This window comes from Hydra viridissima, unplaced genomic scaffold (assembly GCF_058129835.1).
Source record: "Hydra viridissima isolate aposymbiotic clone 2 unplaced genomic scaffold, HvirCarnegie_v1 scaffold_19, whole genome shotgun sequence".
Lineage (NCBI taxonomy): Eukaryota > Metazoa > Cnidaria > Hydrozoa > Anthoathecata > Hydridae > Hydra > Hydra viridissima.
In genome coordinates, this window is record NW_028324318.1 from 1,121,014 (window position 1) to 1,145,342 (window position 24,329).

General features: G+C 39.5%; 3 protein-coding genes and 2 pseudogenes across 3 annotated transcripts in view; 1 reads left to right on the forward strand and 4 right to left on the reverse strand.

Annotated features, from left to right (window-relative positions):
* The window catches only part of LOC149876555 (uncharacterized), a 345,360-nt gene extending 327,214 nt beyond the window's left edge, over window positions 1-18,146 (reverse strand). Inside the window, exon 1 of the mRNA XM_090075199.1 lies at window positions 12,463-18,146. The gene's annotated coding sequence lies outside the window, so the exon portion shown is untranslated. The remainder of the gene's footprint in view (window positions 1-12,462) is intronic.
* Window positions 1-24,329, forward strand: part of LOC149876579 (uncharacterized) — a 295,309-nt gene that overhangs the window by 217,298 nt on the left and 53,682 nt on the right. The gene's annotated exons all lie outside the window — the stretch shown is intronic.
* Window positions 2,632-2,702, reverse strand: LOC149876600 (U2 spliceosomal RNA; annotated as a pseudogene).
* LOC149876601 (U2 spliceosomal RNA) lies at window positions 7,457-7,584 on the reverse strand (annotated as a pseudogene).
* On the reverse strand, window positions 8,488-12,468 carry LOC149876602 (uncharacterized). The gene has a single exon (XM_090075196.1). The coding sequence runs from the start codon at window positions 12,121-12,123 to the stop codon at window positions 10,981-10,983; it is 1,143 nt and encodes a 380-aa protein (XP_089931322.1). The 5' UTR covers window positions 12,124-12,468; the 3' UTR covers window positions 8,488-10,980.

The window sequence follows — 24,329 nt, forward strand, 5'->3', positions numbered from 1 at the left end:
AAACGCTGTCCCCGCTTATTATTTCGTTAACTGTTTTTTTGGTTTGGTTGTTTTTTTCCATCTGGAAGAGAGCTTTGGACGGAATTTCGCCCTCTTCCACTATCCGCTGTTTCGTTCTTACAAAAACTCCTCCGTCATATTTTAACTCAAACACTTCTTTTTTAAGAGTCTTAATTTTGCTACTGTTTTTGTTAGGCTTTAGTTTTTCGAGTTCAATATCGCTTTCTAGACATTCAATCAAATTTCGTTTTTCAGCTTTAATTTCTTTTGCACGCTCTATCGCTGTTTCTTTTATACTGTTTTTAATAATGTCCCACCATTGGTTTTTAGTTTCATATATATGTTTGTTTTGTTTTTTTTCAATAAGGTCTTGCGAGATTGTTTGTTTAAATTTAGAGTCTTTTAGAATTGTGGTGTTTAAATGCCAATATCCTTTTCCTTTTGCGTTTTTGTTTGGAGTTTTAAATTTGCAGAAAAATGCGCTGTGGTCGCTTAAGCCATTTGCAAGCAAGCCGCATTCGCACTCCTCCGCAATGTTTCCAGAGATATAAATCCTATCTATCCTACTTCTGTAGCTTTTATCTGGTTTTTCAAAAGTAAATTCTTGTTTTAAAGGGTTTTTCTTTCGGTATATATCTACTAGCTCGTATTTTTTATTAAAATTTTTTAAGCTTATTTTGCCTAGAGTGTTATTTTTGTTGTAAAGGTCACCACCTTGACGGTCTAAGGAAGGGTTCTCTACCATGTTGAAGTCTCCAGATAGTACTAGAATGTCGCATTTACGCGCATGAAAATCTATGGATTTAAAAAAATTTTCTTTATGCTGAGGGTCGTTAGGCCCATATATGTTTATTATTCTGAAAATTGTTTCATTTATGCAAAAGGTAGCTGCAAGGATTCTACCGCTTTTATCTTTTGTAATTTCATTTAGTTCTATATTTTCTTTAGTGAGTATAGCAACTCCTCGTTCCCTGTGGGAGCCGTTGTTCCACAGGGAGTTTCCGCGAGTAATATTTTGCCATTCTCTTGACCATTTTTCTTCGTTTGCATCGCAACAGTGCGTCTCTTGTAAAAGAATCACATCACATTTTTGACTTTCGCAGTAATTCATAATTTTTCGCCTTTTGATCGCGCTGTTAAAACCGTTTACATTTAGCGTCAGAATTTTTGCAGCCATTGTTAAAGAAAACTACAGAGAAATTAATTATTTATCGCGTTCTTTTTTCGATCGCAGTTTGAGACTTTAAAATCAAGCGATTTTATTGGTTGAAAAAAGGCGGTTGTTTTAGTGAGTCATTTTAGCGTGGTTTAGAACTTTAGAGAATTAAAAATGGCACATACTTAGTAATAAAATTTTACAGCTGGAGACTTGAACCAGGTTTAAAATTGCCTATTTATAAATGTTTTTTTCTGTAAATAAAATAAAAAGGAAACACAGAAAGATTCCCTACCCAGTTTCAGGTTGGTCTTCTTTATTTATTTCCTGTATGAGTCGTTTATTTTCCTCTTTACTCTTCTTACTTCTTGTGTTTTTACGTTTCTTCGGATTTTCGACCTTCTCTTCCGTCATCTCTATTTCACTGGTCTCTTTTGTTTGCTCGTCGTTTTTACTCTCTTGTTTCCCATCCGGCTCTTTTTCCTCGATCACTCTTATTTCTTCTGTTTCTCTTGTTGTTTCATTCATCGTCACTCGTATTTCTTCTACTTCTTTCGTTGTTTCGTTTGACTTTACTTCCTCTTTTGTTTCTTTTATAATTTTTGTGATTTCTTGTTTTACCACTTCATCAACTAGCTCTGTCGCTATAAATTTGTGGTCTTTTTCAGGCGACAAAGCAGTTTGTGGATGGTTTTCTTCCTCAGGCACAGTTGGCCTGCTGACTCCTTGCCCAGTGTGAACAGCCCTCACCCTATACCCCTTAATAGAGATATAGTTGGGCATCGGCCCCCGCAAGTCTTCCATTACCGCCACCAGGAAGCCAGAGTAGTAGGGCGTCCCCTTCGTTGGAGTTTTCTTCATGACAGGCCTAGTGTAGAGGTGCCTGCCAAACCCCATATCTTCCAGAGTCCTTCCGACCTGGTAGTTTTTTGCCTCCAGGGGAAGCCCGATGATTGAGACAGTTGTTCTTCTGCTCGGCATCCTGTTGGGTGTCGAGTTTTGAAATCTATGGTGGTGTCCTTTTATATTTAGGCCTTCTTCTAAGAGTTTATTTTTGGCTTTCTCTGATTTCATCACAACTTCTAGGATGCTATTTCCTCTGATGAGTTGTACTCCATCTAGCTCCTTATCCAAACCTTTTTCCTCAATAGCAACAAGTATATCCATCAAGCTCGCTCGTAATTGTAGCGGACTTATTAGGGTTTTTCTGAGTGGAATTTTGTATTTCACTTCAGAGGTCTGGGCATTAGCGGCTTGCGCATAGCTCGTAGGTTTCCTCGAGATCATGTTCTTTTTCTTCTCCTCCTCCTCTTCCGATTCGTCGGTTTCGTCGCTTTCGCTATACTGCATAGGTATTTCTTCAAATTCCTCAGGGTTTTTCGCACACTCCAACATTCGTTCTAACAGCTTTTCAGCATTCGAGCACGGGCTCTTCGCACCGTCGTCCATATCCATAGCCAATAAGAAACACTGGAAAAAGCTTGCTCGACCTAAAAATCAAGAACAGATACTACACTTGATCTTAGCCATTAGGCCGAGAAGCGATCTTAGCCATTAGGCCGAGAAGCAATCCAAGTGATACTTTTTTTTTTTTTTTTAATAACATCATGGGATATATTTAATTACAAAGAGTCACAAGAATTTGCCGTGGTTTAAAATATATTAGCGTGGGTATTACACCACGCCCTTAAAATATATACATACATCCTCCAGATCCACCGGGATCTTTTGGACATATTCGTGGGGATGTCGTAGTTTAAAATATACAAGCGTGGTTATTAAGCCACGCCCTTAAAATAAAAACATACATCCTCCGGTCCCACGGGGATCCTTTGGACATATTCGTTGGAAAGGGGAGGGTCGGTAGTCTTTTATAGGGAATAAATATCTTTTAGAAAGTAAAAACTAAATCTTGTGAGTTCGCATCACTAATAGCGTTATTTATCGAGAACAGACTGTGGAATTTCTCCACGTCGTTTTCGCGCAGGTATTTGTTATATTTTATTTTCCATAGAAACTTTATTTCTCTTTTGATAACTTCAATTGTTTTGGTAGGAGTAACTTTTTTGTTTTCTTTTGTTCTCAAATTCCGCGCTCTCCATAGTTCGGTTGTAATTATGTTTGTTATCGTTGTTATTATTTTTTCTGTGTTTTTGTTTAATAAGGGAGCGCACGTGTCCATTAAAAAAACGGCGTGAATTATGTTAAAAGAATTGTTTGTTAACTTGTCGTATATACTTTTAAAATGCCTCCACACCGTTCTGGCCGTTTTGCAGTTAATAAAAGGGTGAAGTGTTGTTTCGATTTTATTACAAAATTCGCAATTTGGTAATCCTCGCCCGCGGTTTTTTTTCCAGCTGTGAATTTTTTGTTTTGTGGGGATTATATCATGGAGGATCCGCCGCTGCGCATTTTGGCACGGTCCTTGCGCGTAAGAATTAAAGTTTCGCGTCCAAATGGCATTCCACGGCAGCGTTTTTTGAAAAATCGCATTCCATTTGCGCTGCGCTTTCGCGATGTTTTCGTTTTGATTTTGGGTCGCTAAAAAGAGGTACACGCTTTTTGCTGTTTTTTGATTTAGCTGCAAAATTGCCGGTTTTGTTCTAATTGTTTCTATAACGTCTTTGTAAAAGAAAGGATGTTCTTTTAGAGATTTTGGGAAGTTGTTTTGGCTTAAAAAGGACCATTGCGGGTATTTGTTTTTCGCCAGGGCGGTCAAAGAAAGGGCTAAAAAATATTTTTGGAGAAAGAGGCTTTCATGAGGCTTGTCGTTTTCTCTCAAGCGGAGCAAGTGTTTTGTTCTTAGCGCCACGCTTTGTTTGGACGTGTCTAAGATTCCTAAGCCCCCGACTTTCACCGGGAGGTTTAGGATGTCTCTCTTAACGGGTTCGGCGAAGTTATTTTGCCACAGATAGACCGAAATTTCTTTGCGGATTTTTTGTTCCGTATTCTTGTCTATCGGGAAGACGTTCGCAACGAACCACACTTTTGACAGCGCCAACGTGTTGACGTACACGCCTTTGCATCTTAAGGACACGTTTCTATATTTAAAATTGGTTAGCCTTTTTTTGAAAGTTTCAAACGCTTTTTGCCAATTTGTCGCCGCAGTGCGCATCAAATCGGTGAAAAATGTAATTCCTAATATTTTAATTCCGTTTTCGTTCGTCCAAATAATATCGCGCATGTATTTGCTACGCTGCCCAAAGACGTTGTCTTGGGCAGTCGAGTCAAAACCGCCTAGCGCAAAGCCTTTAGTTTTTGCTTTATTTATATTAGATCCTGTTGCGCGTTCGAATTTTTCAAGAGTTTTAAAAATTTCATCAAACGAGCTAATGTTTCTTGCCGCTACCGTGGTATCGTCATATAAAAATCCTTCGATGTTTTTTTCGTTGGTGTACTCTATTAAATCTCTAACAAGGAAAATGTTCGAGTATATGTTTCGCTCTGGTACGGAGCATGTCTGCGAAGGTTCGAGAATTTTGTTTAGTATTTTTGAAAGTCTAAGCGCTAAAGCTTTTGTTATAATTTTATAATCAGCGCACAAGAGGGATATCGGTCTCCAGTTCTGCATTAGTGTTAAGTCTCCTTGTTTTGGAAGAAGACTTATCAATGAAGTTCTCTGGGTCCACGAAAGTTCGTTGCTTTTTTCAAAAAGATTTTTGTTTGCTAAAGAGGTCATTTCCTCTCCGAACAAGTCCCAGTACTCCTGGTAGAGTTCTACCGGTATACCGTCTATCCCTGGTGTTTTACCTTTTGCGAGCGAGAAAGCCGCGTTTCGCATTTCCGCTTTGCTAAGTTTTATGTTTAAAAAAGCGTTTTCATCATCGGTTAGCGGGTTTTGAAAATTGTCGAGGAAGAGGTTTCCCTCTCCTTCATCCACTCGTTGTTTTTTGTAAAGTTTCTGATAAAAATTTTTAATAGTGTTTTGGATGTTTTTAGTATCGGTATAAATCGCGTCGCCGCACCTTATTTCGTTTATTGTTTTTTTGCGTTGATTATTTTTTTCCATTTGAAAAAGAACTTTGGAGGGAGTTTCACCCTCCTCTACTATAATTTGTTTTGTTCTTACAAAAACACCCGCGGAATATTCGAGCTCTTGTAATTGTTTTAAAAAAGTTTTAATTTTTTCTTTGTTTTTTTCTATTTTATTTTTTTCCGTTTCAATTTCTTCCTTCAGAATTATTATCTTGCGCTTTTTTTCATCGCTTAACTCAGTTGCGCGTTGCACTGCTACATCTCTAATTTTAATTTTGGCAATGTCCCACCATTGGTTGGGGTTTTGATAATCGTTTTTAGTAATTTTCATGTAGTTTATTTCGCGCTCTAGCATTTGCTTAAAATCGGCGTCTTTTAAAATTTCGGTATTCAAGTGCCAGTAACCTGGCCCTCTCGCGTTTGATTTTTTATTTTCAATTGTGCATAAAACCGCGCTGTGGTCGCTCACCTCCGCCTTTAAAATTTTGCACGTGCTCTGCGTTTTAGCTACTGAAGAAATATATACTCGATCAATTCTACTCCGAAAAGTTTTGTCAGGTTTTTCAAAAGTGAATTCTAATTTCAGAGGGTTGATCTCTCTGTAGAGATCAACGAGTTCATATTTTTCGATAAAATTTTGCAAATTCTTACTTCCTAGAGTGTTATTTTTGCTTAAAAAATCACCGCCTTGCCTATCTAGTAGAGGGTTCAGAACCATATTAAAATCTCCCGAAAGTATAAGAGTATCGCATTTGCTCGCGTATCGTTCTAGAGTTTTAAAAAAGTTTTCTTTCTCTTGCGGTAAGTTAGGACCGTATACGTTTATTATTCTAATATTTTTCTCATTTATAAAAAAAGTTGCCGCAAGAACTCTCCCGCTCTTGTCTTGAATAACATCTTTAATTTCGATATCATGTTTTGTTAAAAATGCGACTCCGCGCTCCTTGTGGTTTAGATTGTTCCAAAGGGATTTTCCTTTTGTCAGATTTTGCCACTCCTTACTCCATTTTTCTACGCTTTTTTTACAGCCGTGGGTTTCTTGCAGTAAACAAACATCACATTTTTTAGTTTCGCAATAGCGCATTACTTTTCGTCGCTTGATCTCGTCGTTGAGAACGTTGACGTTTAGAGTTAGAATTTTAAGCGCCATTCTTTTTTCAAAAAAGCAAGCAAATAGTTAGCGCGATTGTAATGAATTACAGAGTAAAGATATTCTCAAATATAAACGCGGCGCGCTCTTAAAATTTTAGGAGATTTTAAAATGGGAGGACAAAGTATGCGTCTTACAGTTAAAAAGCATTGCAAAAAAAAAATTAAATAAAGACAAACACAGAAAACGTACGTTACCCGTGTTTGTCTTCTTCCGCTCGATCTTTAACCATTCGTTTCGTATCATCGTTAACTTTTGTTTCCTTTGTTTTTCGTTTTTTTTTCTTCGACGACTTCACCTCCACTGTTGCCATCTCTACGTCGTCCGCGTTTTTCTCGATTGCCTCGCTCGTCTGCTTCTTCTCCGTTGTGTTCGCGCTCCTCTGTTCAGCAATGCACTCTTCGGCTATCGTTTTTAGTTCTTTCTCAATTGTTTCCTCCGCTACCGACCTAGAAGTTGCTTTCGTCTCTTTCTCTTGATCGTATTCTGGCGTTTCTCCAACCGCAGCCGTTTCGTTGATTACCGTTCGCGAGAGTCGCGAACGGTAATACCGGAGTAGTATGGAGTACCTTTCGTTGGAGTTCGTTTCATCACCGGTCTAGTAGACAAATGTTTGCCGAAGCCCATCTCCTGAAGCACTTTGCCGACTTGGAAGTTTTTCGCTTCCAGAGGTAGTCCTAATATCGAAACCGTCGTTCTTCTGGTGGGCGTTCGGTTTGGTGTGGAATTATGAAATTTATGATGAAAACCACCAATGTTAAGACCTTTTTCGAGGAAGGCATTTTTAGCACGATCGGACTTCATAACTACCTCCAGAACAGTACCCCCGCGGATGATCTGGATTCCCTCTAACTCCTGGTCTAGGTCGCTGTTTTCGATCTCGCGGAGAACGTCGATCATGTTCACGCGAAGTTGAAGAGCACAAACTATCGTTTGGTTAAGTTGCGGTCGGAAAAAACCTTGGTTGGTGTTGGCAGAGGCCGCATTCGCGTAGCTCATTGGTTTAGTCGAATTCGTCTTCGCGTCGGAATCGTCTCGGCGATTCGCAACCGATCTTTCGTCGTCTGAGTCGCCCGTCTCGTCGTCGTCACTGCTGTAATCCATTTCGAATACTCTCGTCTCTTCTCCCGTTGCAACTTTCTCCATCTTCTTGATCAGATTAGCGGATATCCCATCCAAGGTAGCACTACTCGACTCTCCTACGTCGGCCATCATCTAAAATAGAAAAGAAAATCGCTGTCCCGATGACTAAAATCAAGAACAGATACTACACTTGATCTTAGCCATTAGGCCGAAAAGCGATCTTAGCCATTAGGCCGAGAAGCAATCCAAGTGATACTACACTTGATAGTATTGTAGTTTTTTCGTCATCCGGCTACTTGCCTTACTGACGTTCCGTGAAAATAAAAAATATAAAAAACTAAAAACTAAAAAATAAACATAAATGTGTCCTAAGGACTCGTAAAAAAATAAAAAGCGTTAAAAAATAAATGCTAAAATAAACACAAATGGTTCGTACCAATGCGAAAAACAAAGACATTACTGCAAGTTTAGATATTGCTGTGTGTTTGCTACTAGATTTAAGCATCCGTTTTTAAAAATATTTCTTATCTCTTCTCTATATTTAGTTAGTGTATTTTGAGATTTTATTATTTCGTATTCTTGGTATAGCAGATTTTTAATTTTGCCTTCGTATTGTTTGAGAATTGTTTGAACTGAGATAGAGTTTTTATTATGATGAGCTTGCATTCTATTAAAATATAGTTCGTTGATAAGAGTTTCTAAAATAATATTGCCGAACTCTTTATCGCCCGCCTGCGCGCTGTAACCAAAAAATAAAAACTTAAGAGAGTTCTCATGGGGATAATTATCCGCATATATTTGATCGAGAATATCGAGAGTGTATAATATAATAGGTTGCGCTTTTTCGCAACTATACATCATATGCGCAATTGTTTCGTTCGGTTTTAGGCATAGCGGGCATTTTGAGTCTCGCCTTAAATTTTTTGCATGCATTGCAGCGTTGTTAGGGATTAGAAAGTGTATCGCTTTAAAGAGAATTTCGCTAGCTTTATTGTTAGTTTTTCTTTTGTGTATTTTTATAAATAGGTTTTCCCATTCTTTTTCTGTTATTCCAATCATGCTTTTTTTGTAGGTATGAGGCCAGTTTTTATATTTTGGTTCTAGATCTTTTTTGGGTTTATTAAAAAGGCGATATAGGGTCTGTATTGTTAAGTTTTTGTAGTCGTATTTCGGTTTACGTTTGAGGAGATAGTTGGGTGCGTTGTGGTAATCGTATTTCTGGTAGTCGTTCAGTATTTTGTTTCTCCAGTTAGTCGGGATGGCGTCGGTCAGTTCTTGTAGTTCCGTTTCGTGTATGTCGAGTGTTATGTGGTGCAAGAATCCCGGTTGAAAGGTTTTTGTAATGTCCCCTATCAGTTTGATGTCGTTTCTTAAGTGTTTTTCGTTCGGCGTTAGGTATGGTGTTTTAGTCGTCTTTATGTGTGGGTTGTAAAATAACGGTTGGTTCAGTATCTCCTCAATGTCAAGTATCGTGTCTTTGTCATTTTGTTAGAGTTCGTCCCAGTTTTTCAAGTATTGTTTGTAAAACGGTGGAAGTTTGTTAGTATGAGTTAGTACTGTTTGTAGCGTGTGTTTGTTTTGTTGAGCGTGTCTGTGTTTATTTAGAATGTGGTGCATGGCGTCTTTCCACGGTCCTTTCTGTTCCCTGTTGTAAAGTTTAGCCGTCCAGTGTGTTTGAGTTGCTTTTAGTTTTGCTGTGATGTTTGTTTGTCCCAGACCACCTTTTTTGATTTTTTGTTGGCAGAGCGCTCTGCTTAGTCTGGGTTTGTTTTCGCCCCAGAGAAAATTGCTAACGGTTGTTTCTATTTTTTTTAGTTGCGCGGCTTTTGGCAGGGGCACTACAAAAGCGAGGTGCGTGATCTTAGGCACTACCATTGTGTTTAGTATTAAAGTTCTGCCCTTAAGCGAAAGTTTGCGCCTGCCCCACTGGCTCATTGTTTTTTCCATTTTTTTTACATTTTTATCCCAGTTTGTTTTATAATAAAAAATCCCAGAGTTAGAAAAGGTTATGCCCAGGCTGTCAAAGGAGTTGTTTGCCCAGTTGAAGTTGAGGAATTGTTCTTTGTCCTCCAGCCTGTTTTTGCCTAGCCATATGCCTTGGCATTTGGCCAGGTTGATTTTGGCACCTGTTGCTCTGTTGTTAATTTTGAGCGCTTCGCCAACGTTTTTTATGGAGTTATCACCGATTAAATAAAAGTTTGTATCATCCGCGTATTGTTGTATCTTTGTTTCTTTGTTTTCTATTTTTATTCCTTTTATTGCATTGTTTTGTCTTATGTATGAAGAAAAGATCTCCGCTTGAATGATGTATAGAATCATCGACAAAGGGCAACCTTGCCTTACGCCTCTTTCTATTTCTATTTTTTCAGAGAGATTTCCGTTTATTTTCACTTTGGCGTTTATGCCGTTATATAGAGTTTGGATTTGAGATACAAAAGGTTCTTCAAAACCGAAGTGCCGAAGACTTTTAAAAAGGAACTCTCTCTCTACTCTGTCGAAGGCTTTAACCTGATCAATGGACAGAATGCACGCGTCCAATTTTTCCGCGTTGGCTATGTCAATAACGTCTCTTGTGAAGCTCAGGTTGTTGTTTATTGTTCTGTTTTTTATGCACGCAGTTTGGTTTGCGTGTATTATTTTAGGGAGTATATCTCGAAATCTCCTAGCTAGTATTTTGGTTAAGATTTTATAATCAACGTTTGTAAGTGAAATGGGTCGCCAATTTCTTATATCTTTTTTGTCGCCTCTTTTGTAAATGCAGGAAATAATCGCTTCCTTTTGGGTTGCGGTCATTTCCTTTGTGCTAAAGACGTTGTTTAGTGTGTCTGCCAGGTCTTTGCTGATCAATTTCACAAATGATTTATAGAAATTTACAGTTAGACCGTCGGAGCCAGGAGATTTGTTATTTTTCAACCCTGAGATCGCTTTTTTTACCTCGTTTGTTGTTATTGTTTTTGACAGAAAGTCGCTTTCCTCGCGCGTCACCCGTTTTACTTCCGCGTTTTGGAACAAAAAGTCTTGCGCTTTATTATCGTTGAGTTTTTTTTTGTATAGTTTTTCATAAAAGTTTTTGAATTCTTTAGTTATGCTTGCGGTATCATTTTTAGTGGCGCCGTTCGGGGAATCGATCTCAGTGATGAGTTGTTTTGACATTTTTTGTTTTTCTAGATCGAAGAAGAACTTGGTGCACTGTTCACCTTCGAGTCGCCACTCGATGCGCGCCCTTATTGCCGCTCCTCTTGCCTTTTCTCGCTCTATTTGTTCTAATTTTCGTTTTACTTCGCTGTGTAAGATTTTCATGTTGTTGTTTAGGTGCATTTTCTTTGCAGCGTTTTTCAAGAGTTTTTTGAGTTTGTAATGTTTTTTGTTTTTTATTTGGTTTTGTTTTGTGCTAAAGGATCTAGAAATTAATTTTAGTTTCGCTTTGCCCGCTTCCCACCAATCTTTGGTGTTAGCGAAGGTGTGTTTTTGTTTGTCCCATTCGTTCGTAAAAAAAATAAAATAAAAACTTCTCAAAAACTAAAAGCTAAGCAAAGAATCAAAACAATAAATATAGAGTGAAACTCATACCAGGTATTCGCATAAACGCTCTTTCTTGGGATAGTTACTGAATCGGCTACGTTGCCCATTTCGGCTTTGCGGTTTTTGGTTTACGCTCCATCTGTCCGATCAATTCTTTTCTAGGCGTCTGCGGATGCGTTCGCTTCCTCTCTGGTCGTTGTTTCTGAGTATCTTGCTCTTCGTCTTCATCGGACTCCGTGGCTTCTCCGTCTTCTTTTGTTGTCGCTTCCTCTTCTTCAACGATTATAAGATTTTCTGTCGGGTGCCTCTTTGTAGTGCTTGGGACCGGGGGTTCGATTTTCTTCCCACTCTCTTTCATTTTTTCTTGTTGTTCTAGCTGTTCTTTTTTGCGTGCTTCTTCGAACGCCGCTTCGTTTTTTCTTTGTGTTTCTCTAATTTTTTCTTTTACGTGTTCTGGTAGGCTAACATCGATTTGATCATCGTCTAACACGACGAACTTGGTTTTGTTGGTGTTTTTCTTTTTGTAAACGCTGTCTACGACCGTTCCTCTCGGTTCGGCGGGTTTCGCAGTTGCTGGGGTTGTTGCTGGGATTTTGGTTTCTTGAGATTGGACTTTTGTTGCAGCTGTTTGGACGGGGAGAGGTTTACACCTTTCCCTTGGGATATGCATACCTCCACACATCCTACACAAGAACTCCTTGCCAGCGAAATGAAGAGCAATCCGTTCTCCGTTAATCTCGATTTGATGCGGAATATCAGCAACAGGTTTGCACAGTTTAACTCTGAATAGTCTACGACCGTCCTCGATGGAACGGTCGAAGTCGTATGTAGCATGCTTGATACTTAATATCTCTTCTACGAACGGAGAAAGTTTTTCAGCAAGAGCCTCATCAGTTGTGACCGGATCACATTTGATAGTTATGAAGAAACCGAAGTCCTCTCTTCGTTTGAATGTGACCGCACGTTCGCATTCGGATATTTCAAGCTCTGCAAGGGAGAGTGCGTTTGCGTCTTGAACCGTCTTTAGGACAGCGATCCATCGTCCTTCGCGGTGATAAGTCAGATTTTCGACTTTCGATCTGCCAATTTTGGTAGAGATTTTCTCGCTTAGTTCTTTAGCTTTCTCCGATATAAATCGAGGGTTAGTAGCCCTCGCAGGATCCATTCGGATTCGAAATTCAACGACACGTTCGTTGACAGCTTCTACGGTCTTTGCTACTTTTGCATATGTTGCCATACCACTACTACACCACTAAGTAATCCACTACGTGAATACTATATACTACGTGAATACTATCAACTACGTGAATACAATATTACTAATAATTCGATACCCTTAATACACAGTGAATAAAATGTAGTATGTGTTTTTTCCGATACTACACTTGAGGTATTGAGTATTTAGAGTCTTCCGGCCGATGCCTTGCGGACTTGCCCGAACCTCTCCAGGGAAGACTCAGAAGCACGTCGACCCTGAGTTTGCCTCCCCTTTGAGGAACGGGCGGAAAAAAAAGAAAAGTATCAGTTTAGTACAAGTACACCGGCCTAGCCAGCTCGCAATCAATCCAAGTGATACTACACTTGAGGTATTGGGTATTTATTGCCTCCTCCGGCAGATGCCTTGCAGAGGTGTCCGAAAAATGTTACAATGGATATTATTTACAAATAATGGTCCACTGCTCCATGACCGGACACGAATAGGACTTCACAAGACTGAACAAGCGCAGGACTTAATCACGAAACAAAACACACGGACGCCGAGGTACGATGCCATATGGCTTAGGACATAAAAACATAAAAAATCGAAAAAGCGAAAACACGAAAAAACGAGAGAGACGCTACAAACACTGAAATACGAAAAAACGAAAAAAAAACGAAAAAAAAGGAAAAATTTTTTAATTCAATTAGTATCTGGGTATTTCTTTTAGCTCAGATAGATGTTTAAATTCGTGTCTAGACTTAGTTTGAGATCTGCATCCCAGATACTTTGAGACTCTATGAGAAAGTCGTCCAGTGTGTTATTTTGTTTCGCGAATTCTTTTTCTTCAAAAATAATATTTTTTAGCCTGCACTGAAACTCTATGAGTAGTTTCAGTCTTGTAAAAGTCGAACGGTCATGGAACGACCTCATTCAATTACAATATATTGTATAAATCAACTCGTTTAAAATTCTTTTTCCAAGGTTAAAAATATTTACATTCTCTGCGTGTGAGAATAAGAAAAATTTAAAGGTATTTTTGAAGGCAGGCTGCGGAGTATAGATTTTGTTTAGAATGGACATGGCGTACTTTATGAGGGGTTGAACTTTTTCGCATGAGTATATCATGTGCGCTAATGTTTCCTTCGCTTTCATGCACTGCGGACAAAGGTCATCCGGGGCATGTCCTCTTTTCTTAAAGATGGAGTTGGTAGGAATAGCGAAGTGTATTATTTTGTATTTTACCTCGTCAGCTTTGTTGTTGGTGGTGTTTTTGTGCACGTTTAAGAATAGTCGAGCCCATTCTTTTTGAGTTGTGCCTCTCATGCTGTCGGTAAAATAAAGGTTCCATTTGTGGTAGTGTGTTGGAACGCTATGATGTTTCTTAGCGGATATAATACGATACACGTTTTTAGGCGTGAGCTCGCGGAAAGAGATGTCGGATGAGCCGTTGATCCTGAGATGCATTTTGGATCTGCGGTGATCGTAGTTTTGATGTTGGGTGTTTGTTTTAGCTCTCCACTGCTGAGGGATCGACATGATGACTTTGTTGAGATGTTTTTCGGTCAATCCAGTGAGCTCGCAGTTTAGAAAGCCAGGAACAAACACATTTGCTACGTCCGCAATGAGATGGATGTTTCGCTGTTTAGAGAGTGGTGTTGTTTTAAGAGCGTTGTTGTGATGGCGTATGTGGGGGTTATGGTATATGGGCTGATTCAGAATTTCCTCGATGGTTAGGTTTGTGATGGCGCAGTTCTGATAGATGGTGGCCCAGTGCTTCGCCATTTGCCGGTAGTATGGTGGCAAAGTTTTGAGCGAAGTGTGCGAGTGGGCGGTGAGAAAGATGCGCTCACCCTGGGAGGCGTCTCTATATCTGTCAAAGATGAAAGTGGCTGTGTCTCTCCAAGCTCCATTGAGATCGTGGTTGAAGAACTTGGAGAGCCAGCTCACTTGGATGGAGACGAGTTTGTCGCGGATGTTTACGATGTTAAGTCCGCCTTTCTGAATGGGAAGTTTGGATACTAAGTTGTTGGTTTTTATGGAGGAGTTGTTCCATAGGAACTTCTCAATTTTGCTTTCGAGCAGCTTGATCTTACGCTTGCTTGGCAGCGGGATGGTGAACGCTAAGTGCCAAAGGTTGCTCAGTATGGTCTGGTTAATGGCTATGGCTTTGCCTTTGAAAGACAAATGGAGCTTCTTCCAGCGGAGTATTTTTTTGTCGAGTTGCTCGATGCACTCGTTCCACTGGGTGTTTCGAACGTGAGGCGAGTTGGTGAAGACCACTCCGAGGCTCTTAAGAGAGTGGCCGTCCCACGTGAAGTTTAGATAGTTAGGTTTGCTCTCGTTTCTATTGCGGCCGAGCCACAGACCTTGGCACTTTGGGATGTTGAGTTTAGCGCCTGTCGCCTTTTTGTTAAGTTTGAGAGCTTTGCCAAGCGCAGTGATGGATTTGTCGCCGGTGATGTAAAAGACGGTGTCATCGGCGTATTGCTGCAGCTTGGTTTCATGTCCATTTATGGTAATGCCTCTGATGTTATTATTTTGACGTACGTAGCAGGCGAATATCTCAGCCTGTATGACGTAGAGGATCATTGATAAAGGACAGCCTTGCCTGACTCCTCTTAGTATCTGAAACTTTTCAGACGTGAAGCCGTTTATTTTGAGGCGCGCGTTAATGTCGTAATAGATGGTTTTTATGATGTTAACGAACTTAGCGCTAAAGCCGAATTTGTCTAAACAGTCGAACAGAATGTTTCTGTCCACTCTGTCGAACGCTTTCACCTGATCTATTGAGATGATAGACGCGTCGAGATGGCAATCATTTGCTATTTGAATGACATCCCTTGTGTAGGCTAGGTTGTGATAAATTGTCCTGTGCGGCACGCACGCGGTTTGGTCTTCGCTTAATATTGTTGCCAGCACAGGTTTTAGCCTATTTGCAATTATTTTAGTTAGGATCTTATAATCTGTATTCAGGAGGGAGATTGGTCGCCAATTAGAAATGTCGCACTTGTCGCCTTTTTTGTAGATGCAGGATATGAGCGCCTCTTTTTGCGAGGTCGTCATTTCGTTTTTGCTAACAACCTCGTTTAACATGGAAACGATGGCATCTCCCAAGACGTTGAAGTGGGTCTTGTAGAACTCGACGGTTAGGCCGTCGGGTCCAGGAGATTTGTTGTTAGTCATGCCTTGGAGGGCCGAATTGACTTCCTTTAGCGTGATGGGCTCGCTTAGCGCATGCTGTTGAAAGTCGCTTATCCTGTTCACCTCGACGCGATCTAAAAGACGCTTTTGGTGTACAGGGCTGTTTTTGCTCTCCTTGTACAAGTGTTTGTAAAACCTTTCAAATTCCTTAATAATTTCCTCGGTGGTTGATTTTTCAATTCCGTTCCTATCCTTAATGCGCGTGACGACTTGCTTAGCAATTTTCGTCTTCTCAAGCTGAAAAAAGAAGTTGTTGCATTTTTCGCCGAGAGTGCGCCATTTGATTTTAGCACGAACAGCTGCACCGTGCGCTCTATTCATTTCGAATTGCTCTAATTTTATTTTCAGTTCTGCGCTTAAGTTACGCATGTTGATGTTGCAATGCGCTTTTTTAAGTGCGTTTCGCAGTTGCTTTTTTAGTTTAAATTCAGCAACGCGTTTGCTCTTCGCCTCAGATCTGCTAAAAGTATGGGAAAGAGTTTTTAAGGCGTTTTTAAGTTCGTCCCACTCTTCTCGCTTGTTTGTGGAGTTTACCGTTTTTTCGTTAAAGTCGGTGATTAGTTTTACGACTTGTTCGTTGTATTGCGGGTTTTTGAGATGTTTTCTGTTCAGTATCCACACAGTCTTGCCGATGTCCAGTGAGTTTAAGCTTATGGTAACCTCGACTCCGTTCTGATGGTCAGAGAATGTCATCGGTTCGTGCTTAATGTCAGTGAATTGGCGTAGATGTTTGCTGGTGTAGATTCTGTCCAGTCTCGCATACGAAATGTTGTTGGTGGCTTTGTATGTAAACTCCTGTCCGTGGGGGTTAAAAACTCTCCAAAGGTCTTCTACATTTAAGAGGTTCAAGAGCTTTTTAAATTTTTCGCTCGAAGCGCATTTCTTACGCGTTAGTTGAGGGTGTCTGTCTAGTTCGTTTAAGACCATGTTAAAATCGCCCCCTAAAATTATCGCGTAGTTTTCAGCGTTTAGGTTTTTAAATTTCGCAGCGAGGCATTCCCAAAGGAGCTTTCGTGCGTTTTCTTGATCGCGCGATTGTCCGGACGTAGCGTACACATTAATTATTAAAAATTTCTGCGACTTAACTTCGATGATAATATAGTTAAAACGCCCGTGCGCATCCTCAAATTTTTCTATTAGCTGAAAGTTGATATTATTTCCCTGATGTAAAATTAGAGTGCCTCCTGAATGGTTGCGACCTGCGGAGAAAAATCCTGCGTGTTTTCATTTCGCTAGGAACTCCTTCGCCTGGTCGTTATTTAGATGCGTCTCTTGCAGTAAAATGAAGTCATGACGCATTTTCTGGAGTTTGTGGATCATTATTTTCTGCTTTTTAACATCAATAAGACCACAAACATTTGCTGAAAAAATACGTACTGACTCCATTCTTACAGAGTATTTTAAACAAATTTTGCTCTCGAAATCCAAAGTTTTTAAGGAACTTCGAATTCGATTTTGGAATGTGCGCATGGTATGATTGCGACATAGCACAGATGGTTCGTAATGAATAATTGATGAGAAAGCGTGGTGAGAATTTTCTAGTAGAACAGAAACGAGAAAATAAAAAGTAAGAGAAGTGAAAAAGCTGGAGAAAAAGAAAAGAAACGAAATAAACGGCCATTTAATGAAATGTGAATTTGTGAATGTTTTGACGCTTTATGAGATGAGTGTGTGTGCTTAAAGATTTACAATCACGCAATTTTATAACCACAAAATAGCGAAGAAATAAACAAAGGTAAGTCTCCCAAAAAATAAAAAATAAAAAGAGGAAGTTTACCTTTGAACTTTCTTAATGTCTTTTTTCTGAGGCGTCGGTGGGGGCGCCATTCGTTTGGCAGTGGCTTTTTCGGCACGGGATTCGTTTTCGTCCGTGACCTTTTTAGTTGTTTTTAAGTCCACAGTTTTCCACCCCTCTTCTCGTGTGTCCTTCTCTTCTTTTCTTCTGTAGCTACCTGCCTCATTAATTTCAGCATCGAGGTCCATTAGTTTTTGAACCATTTTCTCCGTCTCGATGTTGGTTGTTTCAAGAGCGGTGATGCTTTGGCTTTCTTCATTAACGAGGACTCGGATTTCTTTCACAGCATTTTCTATTTCTTTCGTTTGCTGAGGTTCTATTTCTTTCTCGATTGGTTTTGATATTGGTTTTTTAGCGTTGCTAGCTTTTGCAACGGTGATCGCTTCGGGTGTAGTATTTATTGTCGTTTGTTGGACACATCTCTGTTGTGGAGGATGTGATGCACCACATTTGTCGCAAAGGAAAGATTTCCCAGCGAAGTAGAGGGCGATTTTAACTCCTTCAATCTCAATGTTGTGTGGTATTTCATTGAGCTTCACTGAGGGTCGGATTCGGAACAGTCTTCGTCCGTCCTTCAGGAGAGGGTTAAATCGGTAGCTGGTGTGTTGGATGGAATACACTTCAGCTGCGAACGGTTTTAACTGTTCGAGAATTTCTTCATCCTCTACCAATGGGTCGCACTTTATGGTGATGAGAAAGCCGATTTCGCTTCGGACTTTCGATGAAACTTTTCGGTTGCAGCCGGAGATGGTAAGTTCCGAATCTGCAAGCAGTTGAGCGTCGATTTTAGAGCGGAACTCGACGATCCAGTTGCCTCGGTTGGAATAGGTGAGGCCGATCATCTTGTTCGCGCCGACGATTTTCGTAATTTTCGATTCGAGTTCTTTCGCTCGTTGCTCTTGGTAGCTTCGGTTGAAGTGCTCTTTTGGATCCATGTAGATGTTGAGATCAATTATACGTTCTTGTCGTTCGGTCTTGTTTCCGACGGTTTTCGCGTAGGAAGCCATGACGTTCGATGAATACGAAAAAAAAAAAGAATAAAAAAGAAAGTTCAGAAAAAAATAAAAAATTAAAAGGTTCGTCTAAGTCTGTACTCTTGTTACGGAGCAGCCGATGACAAACGCCGATTTTCACTAGTAGGGAGAAAGAAGCTTCGTAGAATATCGCAATAATAATCTATCCAAGCTAAAAATTCACCAAAAGATACTACACTTGAGGTATTGAATATTTTGAGTCCTCCGGCCGATGCCTTGCAGACTTACCCGAACCTCTCCAGGGAAGACTCAGAAGCACGTCGACCCTGAGTTTGCCTCCCCTTTGAGGAACGGGCGGAAAAAAAAGAAAAGTATCAGTTTAATACAAGTACACCGGCCTAGCCAGCTCGCAATCAATCCAAGTGACTTTTTTTTTTTTTTTTTTTTTTTTTGATATATTTACAAGAAAAGAAGTTACATTTTGTATTCCGAGTTTAGAATATATAAGCGTGGCTATTACCCCACGCCCTTATAATAAATACATACATCCTCAGGATCCACTGGGATCCCTTGGACATATTCATCTCCGTGTTACAAATTTTTTTTTTTTTTTTTTTTTTTTTTTTTTTTTAAAAAAAAAAAAAAAAAAATTATTGGGTATATTAATTTAAGATGGGTTAGATGTTATTTCCCGTGGTTTAAAATATATAAGCGTGGGTATTACACCACGCCCTTAAAAAATATACATACATCCTCCAGTTCCACCGGGATCCTTCGGACATATTCGTGAAGAAGAAGCCGTGGTTTAAAATAAATAAGCGTGGTTATTACTCCACGCCCTTAAAATAAAAACATACATCCTCCGGACCCACCGGGATCGTTTGGACATATTCGTGGAAGAAAGGAGGATATGGTGGTTTTGTTATAGCAAATAAATATCTTTAAAATGTAAAAACTAAATCTTGTTTATTTGCATCACAAATTGCGCTGTTTATTGAGAAAAGACTGTGGAATTTCTCCACGTCGTTTTCGCGTAAAAATTTGTTATATTTTATTTTCCAAAGAAATTTTATTTCTCTTTTGATAATTTCTATGATTTTAGCGGGAGTAACTTTTTTGTTTTCTTTTGTTTTCAAGTTCCGAGCTCTCCACAGTTCAGTTGTAATTATGTTTGATACTGTAGTTATTAATTTTTCTGCGTTTTTGTTAATTAATGGAGCGCACGTATCCATTAATAAAACGGAGTGGATTATGTTAAAAGGATTGTTTGTTAGTTTTTCGTATATACTTTTAAAATGCCTCCACACCGTTCTGGCCGTTTTGCAGTTAACAAAAGGGTGTAATGTTGTTTCGATTTTATTACAAAAGTCGCAATTTGGTGTTCCGCGCCCGCGATTTTTTTTCCAATTGTGAATTTTTTGCTTAGTGGGGATTATATCGTGAAGGATCCGCCACTGCACATTTTGGCACGGCCCTTGCGCGTACGAATTAAAGTTTCGCCTCCACATGTTGCTCCATGGCAAAGGTTTTTGAAATGTCGCATCCCACTTTCGCTGCACTTTCGCGATGTTTTCGTTTTGATTGTGATTCGCTAAAAAGAGGTATACGCTTTTTGCTGTTTTTTGGTTTATCTGCAAAATAGCTGGTTTTGTTCTTATTGTTTCTATTACATCTTTGTAAAAGAAGGGATGTTCTTTTAGAAATTTTGGGAAGTTGTTTTGGGCTAAAAAGGACCACTGCGGGTATTTGTTTTTTGCCAGGGCGGTCAAAGAAAGGGCTAAAAAGTATTTTTGTAGGAAGAGGCTTTCATGAGGCCTGTCGTTTTCATTCAAGCGGAGTAAGTGTTTTAATCTTAGCGCAATGCATTGCTTAGACGTGTCTAAGATTCCTAATCCCCCGGCTTTCACCGGCAGGTTTAGGATGTCTCTTTTGATGGGTTCGGCGAAATTGTTTTGCCACAGATAGACAGATGTTTCCTTGCGGATTTTTAGTTCCGTTTCCCTGTCTATCGGGAAAACGTTCGCAACGAACCACACTTTCGACAGCGCCAGCGTGTTGATGTACATGCCTTTGCATCTTAGGGACACGTTCCTGTATTTAAAACTTAATAGTCGTTTTTTAAAAGTTTCAAACGCTTTTTGCCAATTTGTCTCAGCTGTGCGCTTCAAATCATTGTAAAAGGTTATTCCTAAAATTTTTATTCCGTTTTCGTTTGTCCAATTAATGTCGCGCATGTTTTTGCTACGCTGTCCAAAGACGTTGTCTTGGACAGCCGGATCAAAACCTCCTAGCGCAAAGCCTTTAGTTTTTGCTTTATTAATGTTAGATCCTGTGGCGCGTTCGAATTTGTCAAGAGTGTTAAAAATTTCATCAATAGAACTAATATTTCTGGCCGCTACCGTGGTATCGTCCGCGTACTGTAAAATTTTTAAGTTCGCTCTCGTCCCCGGTAGCGGTATGCCGTCAATAATTTTATTTTTTTTAATTTCCAAAGACAAAGCTTCTACCGCAATGCAATAAAGCATCAAGGAGATAGGATCTCCTTGTCTTACTCCTCGTTCAATTTTAAACGGCTCGCTCATGAATCCGTTATTTATAATTAGCGAATGTGAATTCTTCATAGTGTGCTTAATCGCTCTAATGAAGTTTTGTCCAAGATTTAGTTTTTTTAAGACTTTGAAGAGAAAGCCTCTGTCAATTTTGTCAAAAGCTTTCTCTTGATCTATCGCTATTAAAAATCCTTCTATATTTTTATCGTTGGTATATTCTATTAAATCTCTAACAAGAAATAAGTTCGAGTATATATTTCGATTTGGTACAGAGCACGTCTGCGAAGGTTCAAGAATTTTGTTTAGTATTTTTGAAAGTCTTAGCGCTAAAGCTTTAGTTATAATTTTATAGTCTGCACACAAGAGGGATATCGGTCTCCAGTTCTGCATTAGTGTTAAGTCTCCCTGTTTAGGAAGAAGGCTCACCAATGCAGTTCTCTGGGTCCATGATAGTTCGTTGTTTTTTTCGAAAAGATTTTTGTTCGCTAGAGAGGTCAGCTCTTCACCGAACAGATCCCAGTACTCTTGGTAGAGTTCTACCGGTATACCGTCTATCCCTGGTGTTTTACCTTTTGCGAGCGAGAAAGCCGCGTTTCGCATTTCCGCGTTGCTAAGTTTTATGTTTAAAAATGCATTTTCATCATCTGTTAGCGGTTTTTCAAAATTATCTAGAAAGAGGTTTCCCTCTCCTTCGTCTACGCGTTGTTTTTTATAAAGTTGCTCGTAAAAGTTTCGAATTGTTTTTTGAATGTTATAAGTATCGCTGTATAGCGCGTCGCCGCACCTTATTTCAGTTATGGTTTTTTTGCGCTGGTTATTTTTTTCCATTTGAAAAAGAGCTTTCGAGGGAGTTTCTCCCTCTTCTACTATAATTTGTTTTGTTCTTATAAAAACACCCGCGGCGTGTTCGAGCTCCTGTAGTTGTTTTAAGAGAGTTTTAATTTTTTTTTGTTTTTGTCTGTTTTATTTTTTTCCGCATCAATTTCTTGCTTCAAAATCATTATCTTGCGCTTTTTTTCAAAGCTTATTTCTGTAGCGCGCTGCACTGCGACATCTCTAGTTTTAGTTTTGACAATATCCCACCACTGGTTGGGATTTTGATAATCGTTTTTAGTCATTTTCATATAGTTAATTTCGCGCTGTAATATTTGTTTAAATTTGTCATCTTTTAAAATTTCGGTGTTTAAATGCCAGTAACCTGGCCCTCTTACGGTTGATTTTTTGTTTTCAAATGCGCACAAAACCGCGCAGTGATCGCTCACCACCGCTTTTAAAATTTTGCACGTGCCCTGCGCTTTCGCTACTGAAGAAACATATACTCGATCTATTCTACTTCGAAAAGTTTTATCGGGTTTTTCAAAAGTGAATTCTAATTTCAAAGGGTTGTTCTCTCTGTAGAGATCAATGAGTTCGTATTTTTCGATAAAATTTTGCAAATTTTTACTGCCTAGGGTGTTATTTTTGCTCAAAAAATCACCACCTTGCCTATCTAGTAGAGGATTTAGTACCATATTAAAATCTCCCGAAAGTATCAGAGTATCGCATTTAGTCGTGTGTCGTTCTAGAGTTTTAAAAAAGGTTTCTTTTTCTTGCGGTATGTTAGGACCGTATATGTTTATTATTCTAATATTTTTCTCATTTATAAAAAAACTAGCCGCAAGAATTCTTCCGCGCTTGTCTTGAGTAACATCTTTAATTTCGATATTATGTTTTGTTAAAAAAGCGACTCCGCGCTCCTTGTGGTTTAGATTGTTCCAAATAGATTTTCCTTTTGTCAAATTTCGCCATTCCTTAATCCATTTTTCTACGCTTTTTTCACAACCGTGAGTTTCTTGTAGTAAACAAACATCGCAATTTTTAGTTTCGCAATAGCGCATTACTTTTCGTCTCTTGGTCTCGTCGTTGAGACCGTTGACGTTTAGAGTTAGAATTTTAAGCGCCATTCTTATTTAATACAGCAAACAAATGATTAGCGCGATTTCAAGGTATAAAAATATAAAATAGTTCTCAAAGTTAAAAGCGGCGCGCACTTAACCTTCAGGAGATTTCAAAAGGAGGGAACTACTTATGCGTATTACAAAAAAAAAATTGCTCGAAAGAATAAAAGAAAGACAAACACAGAAAGCGTACGTTACCCGTGTTTGTCTTCAACCGTTCGTCCCTTTGACAGTCTTTTCGGATCGTCCGATTCTTTCGCTTCTTTGGTTTTTCGTTTTTTCTTTTTTGACGTTTTTTCCACTGCAACTTTCATCTCTACGTCTTCATCGCTCTTCTCGGTGGAGATTGTCGTTTTTTCCTTCGTCGCTCCTTTCTCGACTTTTTCTTCTGAAATGCTCTCCTCAACTATCGCAGTTAGCTCCTTCTCAATTGTCTCCTCCGCAAGTGATTTTGCTGCCGCTTTTATTTCGTTGTCGTTTTCGTACTTTTTTTGTTCCGCAATCGGGATTTCTTCATTCGATGTTTTCGGCGGGAGCCGTGCTGGCTGTCCGGTGTGAATCGCTCGCACTCTGTACCCCCTGATTGTCAAGAAATACGGTATCGGTGACGGTAAATCCTCCATGACGGCCACGAGGATACCGGAATAATACGGGGTACCTTTCGTAGGCGTTCGTTTAATCACCGGTCTGGTTGACAAGTGCTTTCCAAAGCCCATTTCCTGTAGCACCCTGCCGACTTGAAAGTTTTTGGCCTCGAGCGGTAGCCCGAGTATCGACACCGTTGTTCGTCTAGTGGGCGTTCGGTTCGGCGTGGAGTTGTTGAATTTATGATGGAATCCACCTATATTTAAGCCTCTTTCGAGAATGGCGTATTTTGCGCGATCAGATTTCATCACCACTTCAAGTACGGTACCGCCACGGATGATCTGGATCCCTTCTAAATCCTCATCGAGATTGCAGTTTTCGATTTCTCGTAAAACGTCCATCATGGTCAAGCGAACTTGAAGCGAACACACCAGCGTGTTTTTAAGTTGCGGTCGAAAATTGTCGTGATATACGTTGGCAGAAGCGGCATTCGCGTAGCTCGAAGGCTTCGAGTCGATGTTCTCTTTTCGTTTCGCCTCCGTCTCGTCAATCTCGGAGTCATCAATCGCCTCGTCGTCGCTGCTATATTCCATCGCGAAGTCCACCGTCACGTCTCCTGTCGCAGCTTCCTCGATCCTCTGAAGCAAGTTAGCGGATGTCGCATCCAACGGTGAGGAGCTCGATTCTCCTCCAGCATTCGCCATCTAAAATACACACAAAAAAGAAATCGCTAGCTCGTCCTAAAAATTCAAGAACAGATACTACACTTGATCTTTTTTTTTTTTTTTTATATTTATATTTACTTCAAAATAAGTTACAAATACCTATTGAAGGTGTGTTATCTTGTTACAGAGTTTTTGTTTTATTTTGTTTTATATAAGCGTAATAAATAAGTATTTACAATTTGTTTATTTACATCAAATAACGGAATAAAGTTTTTTTTTTTTTTTTTTTTTTTTTTTTTTTTCTCTGTAACGGTTTGTTTATGTTATTGTGATGTCAAGGCCGTAGCATTTTGGAATATTGTTCGTGAGCGTTCTATGTTTTTCTGTTTGCACATTTTCAGTACTTGTATTGCTTGTTGTTTTTCCGTCTCATTCTTTGTTATGTTTTTCTCTATGTGCATTCTTTTTGTCAGCAGTTGGTGAAAGTGGTGAGATGCGTCTATTTTGGTCTGTCCTATTGTTATTGCGTTTCGTTC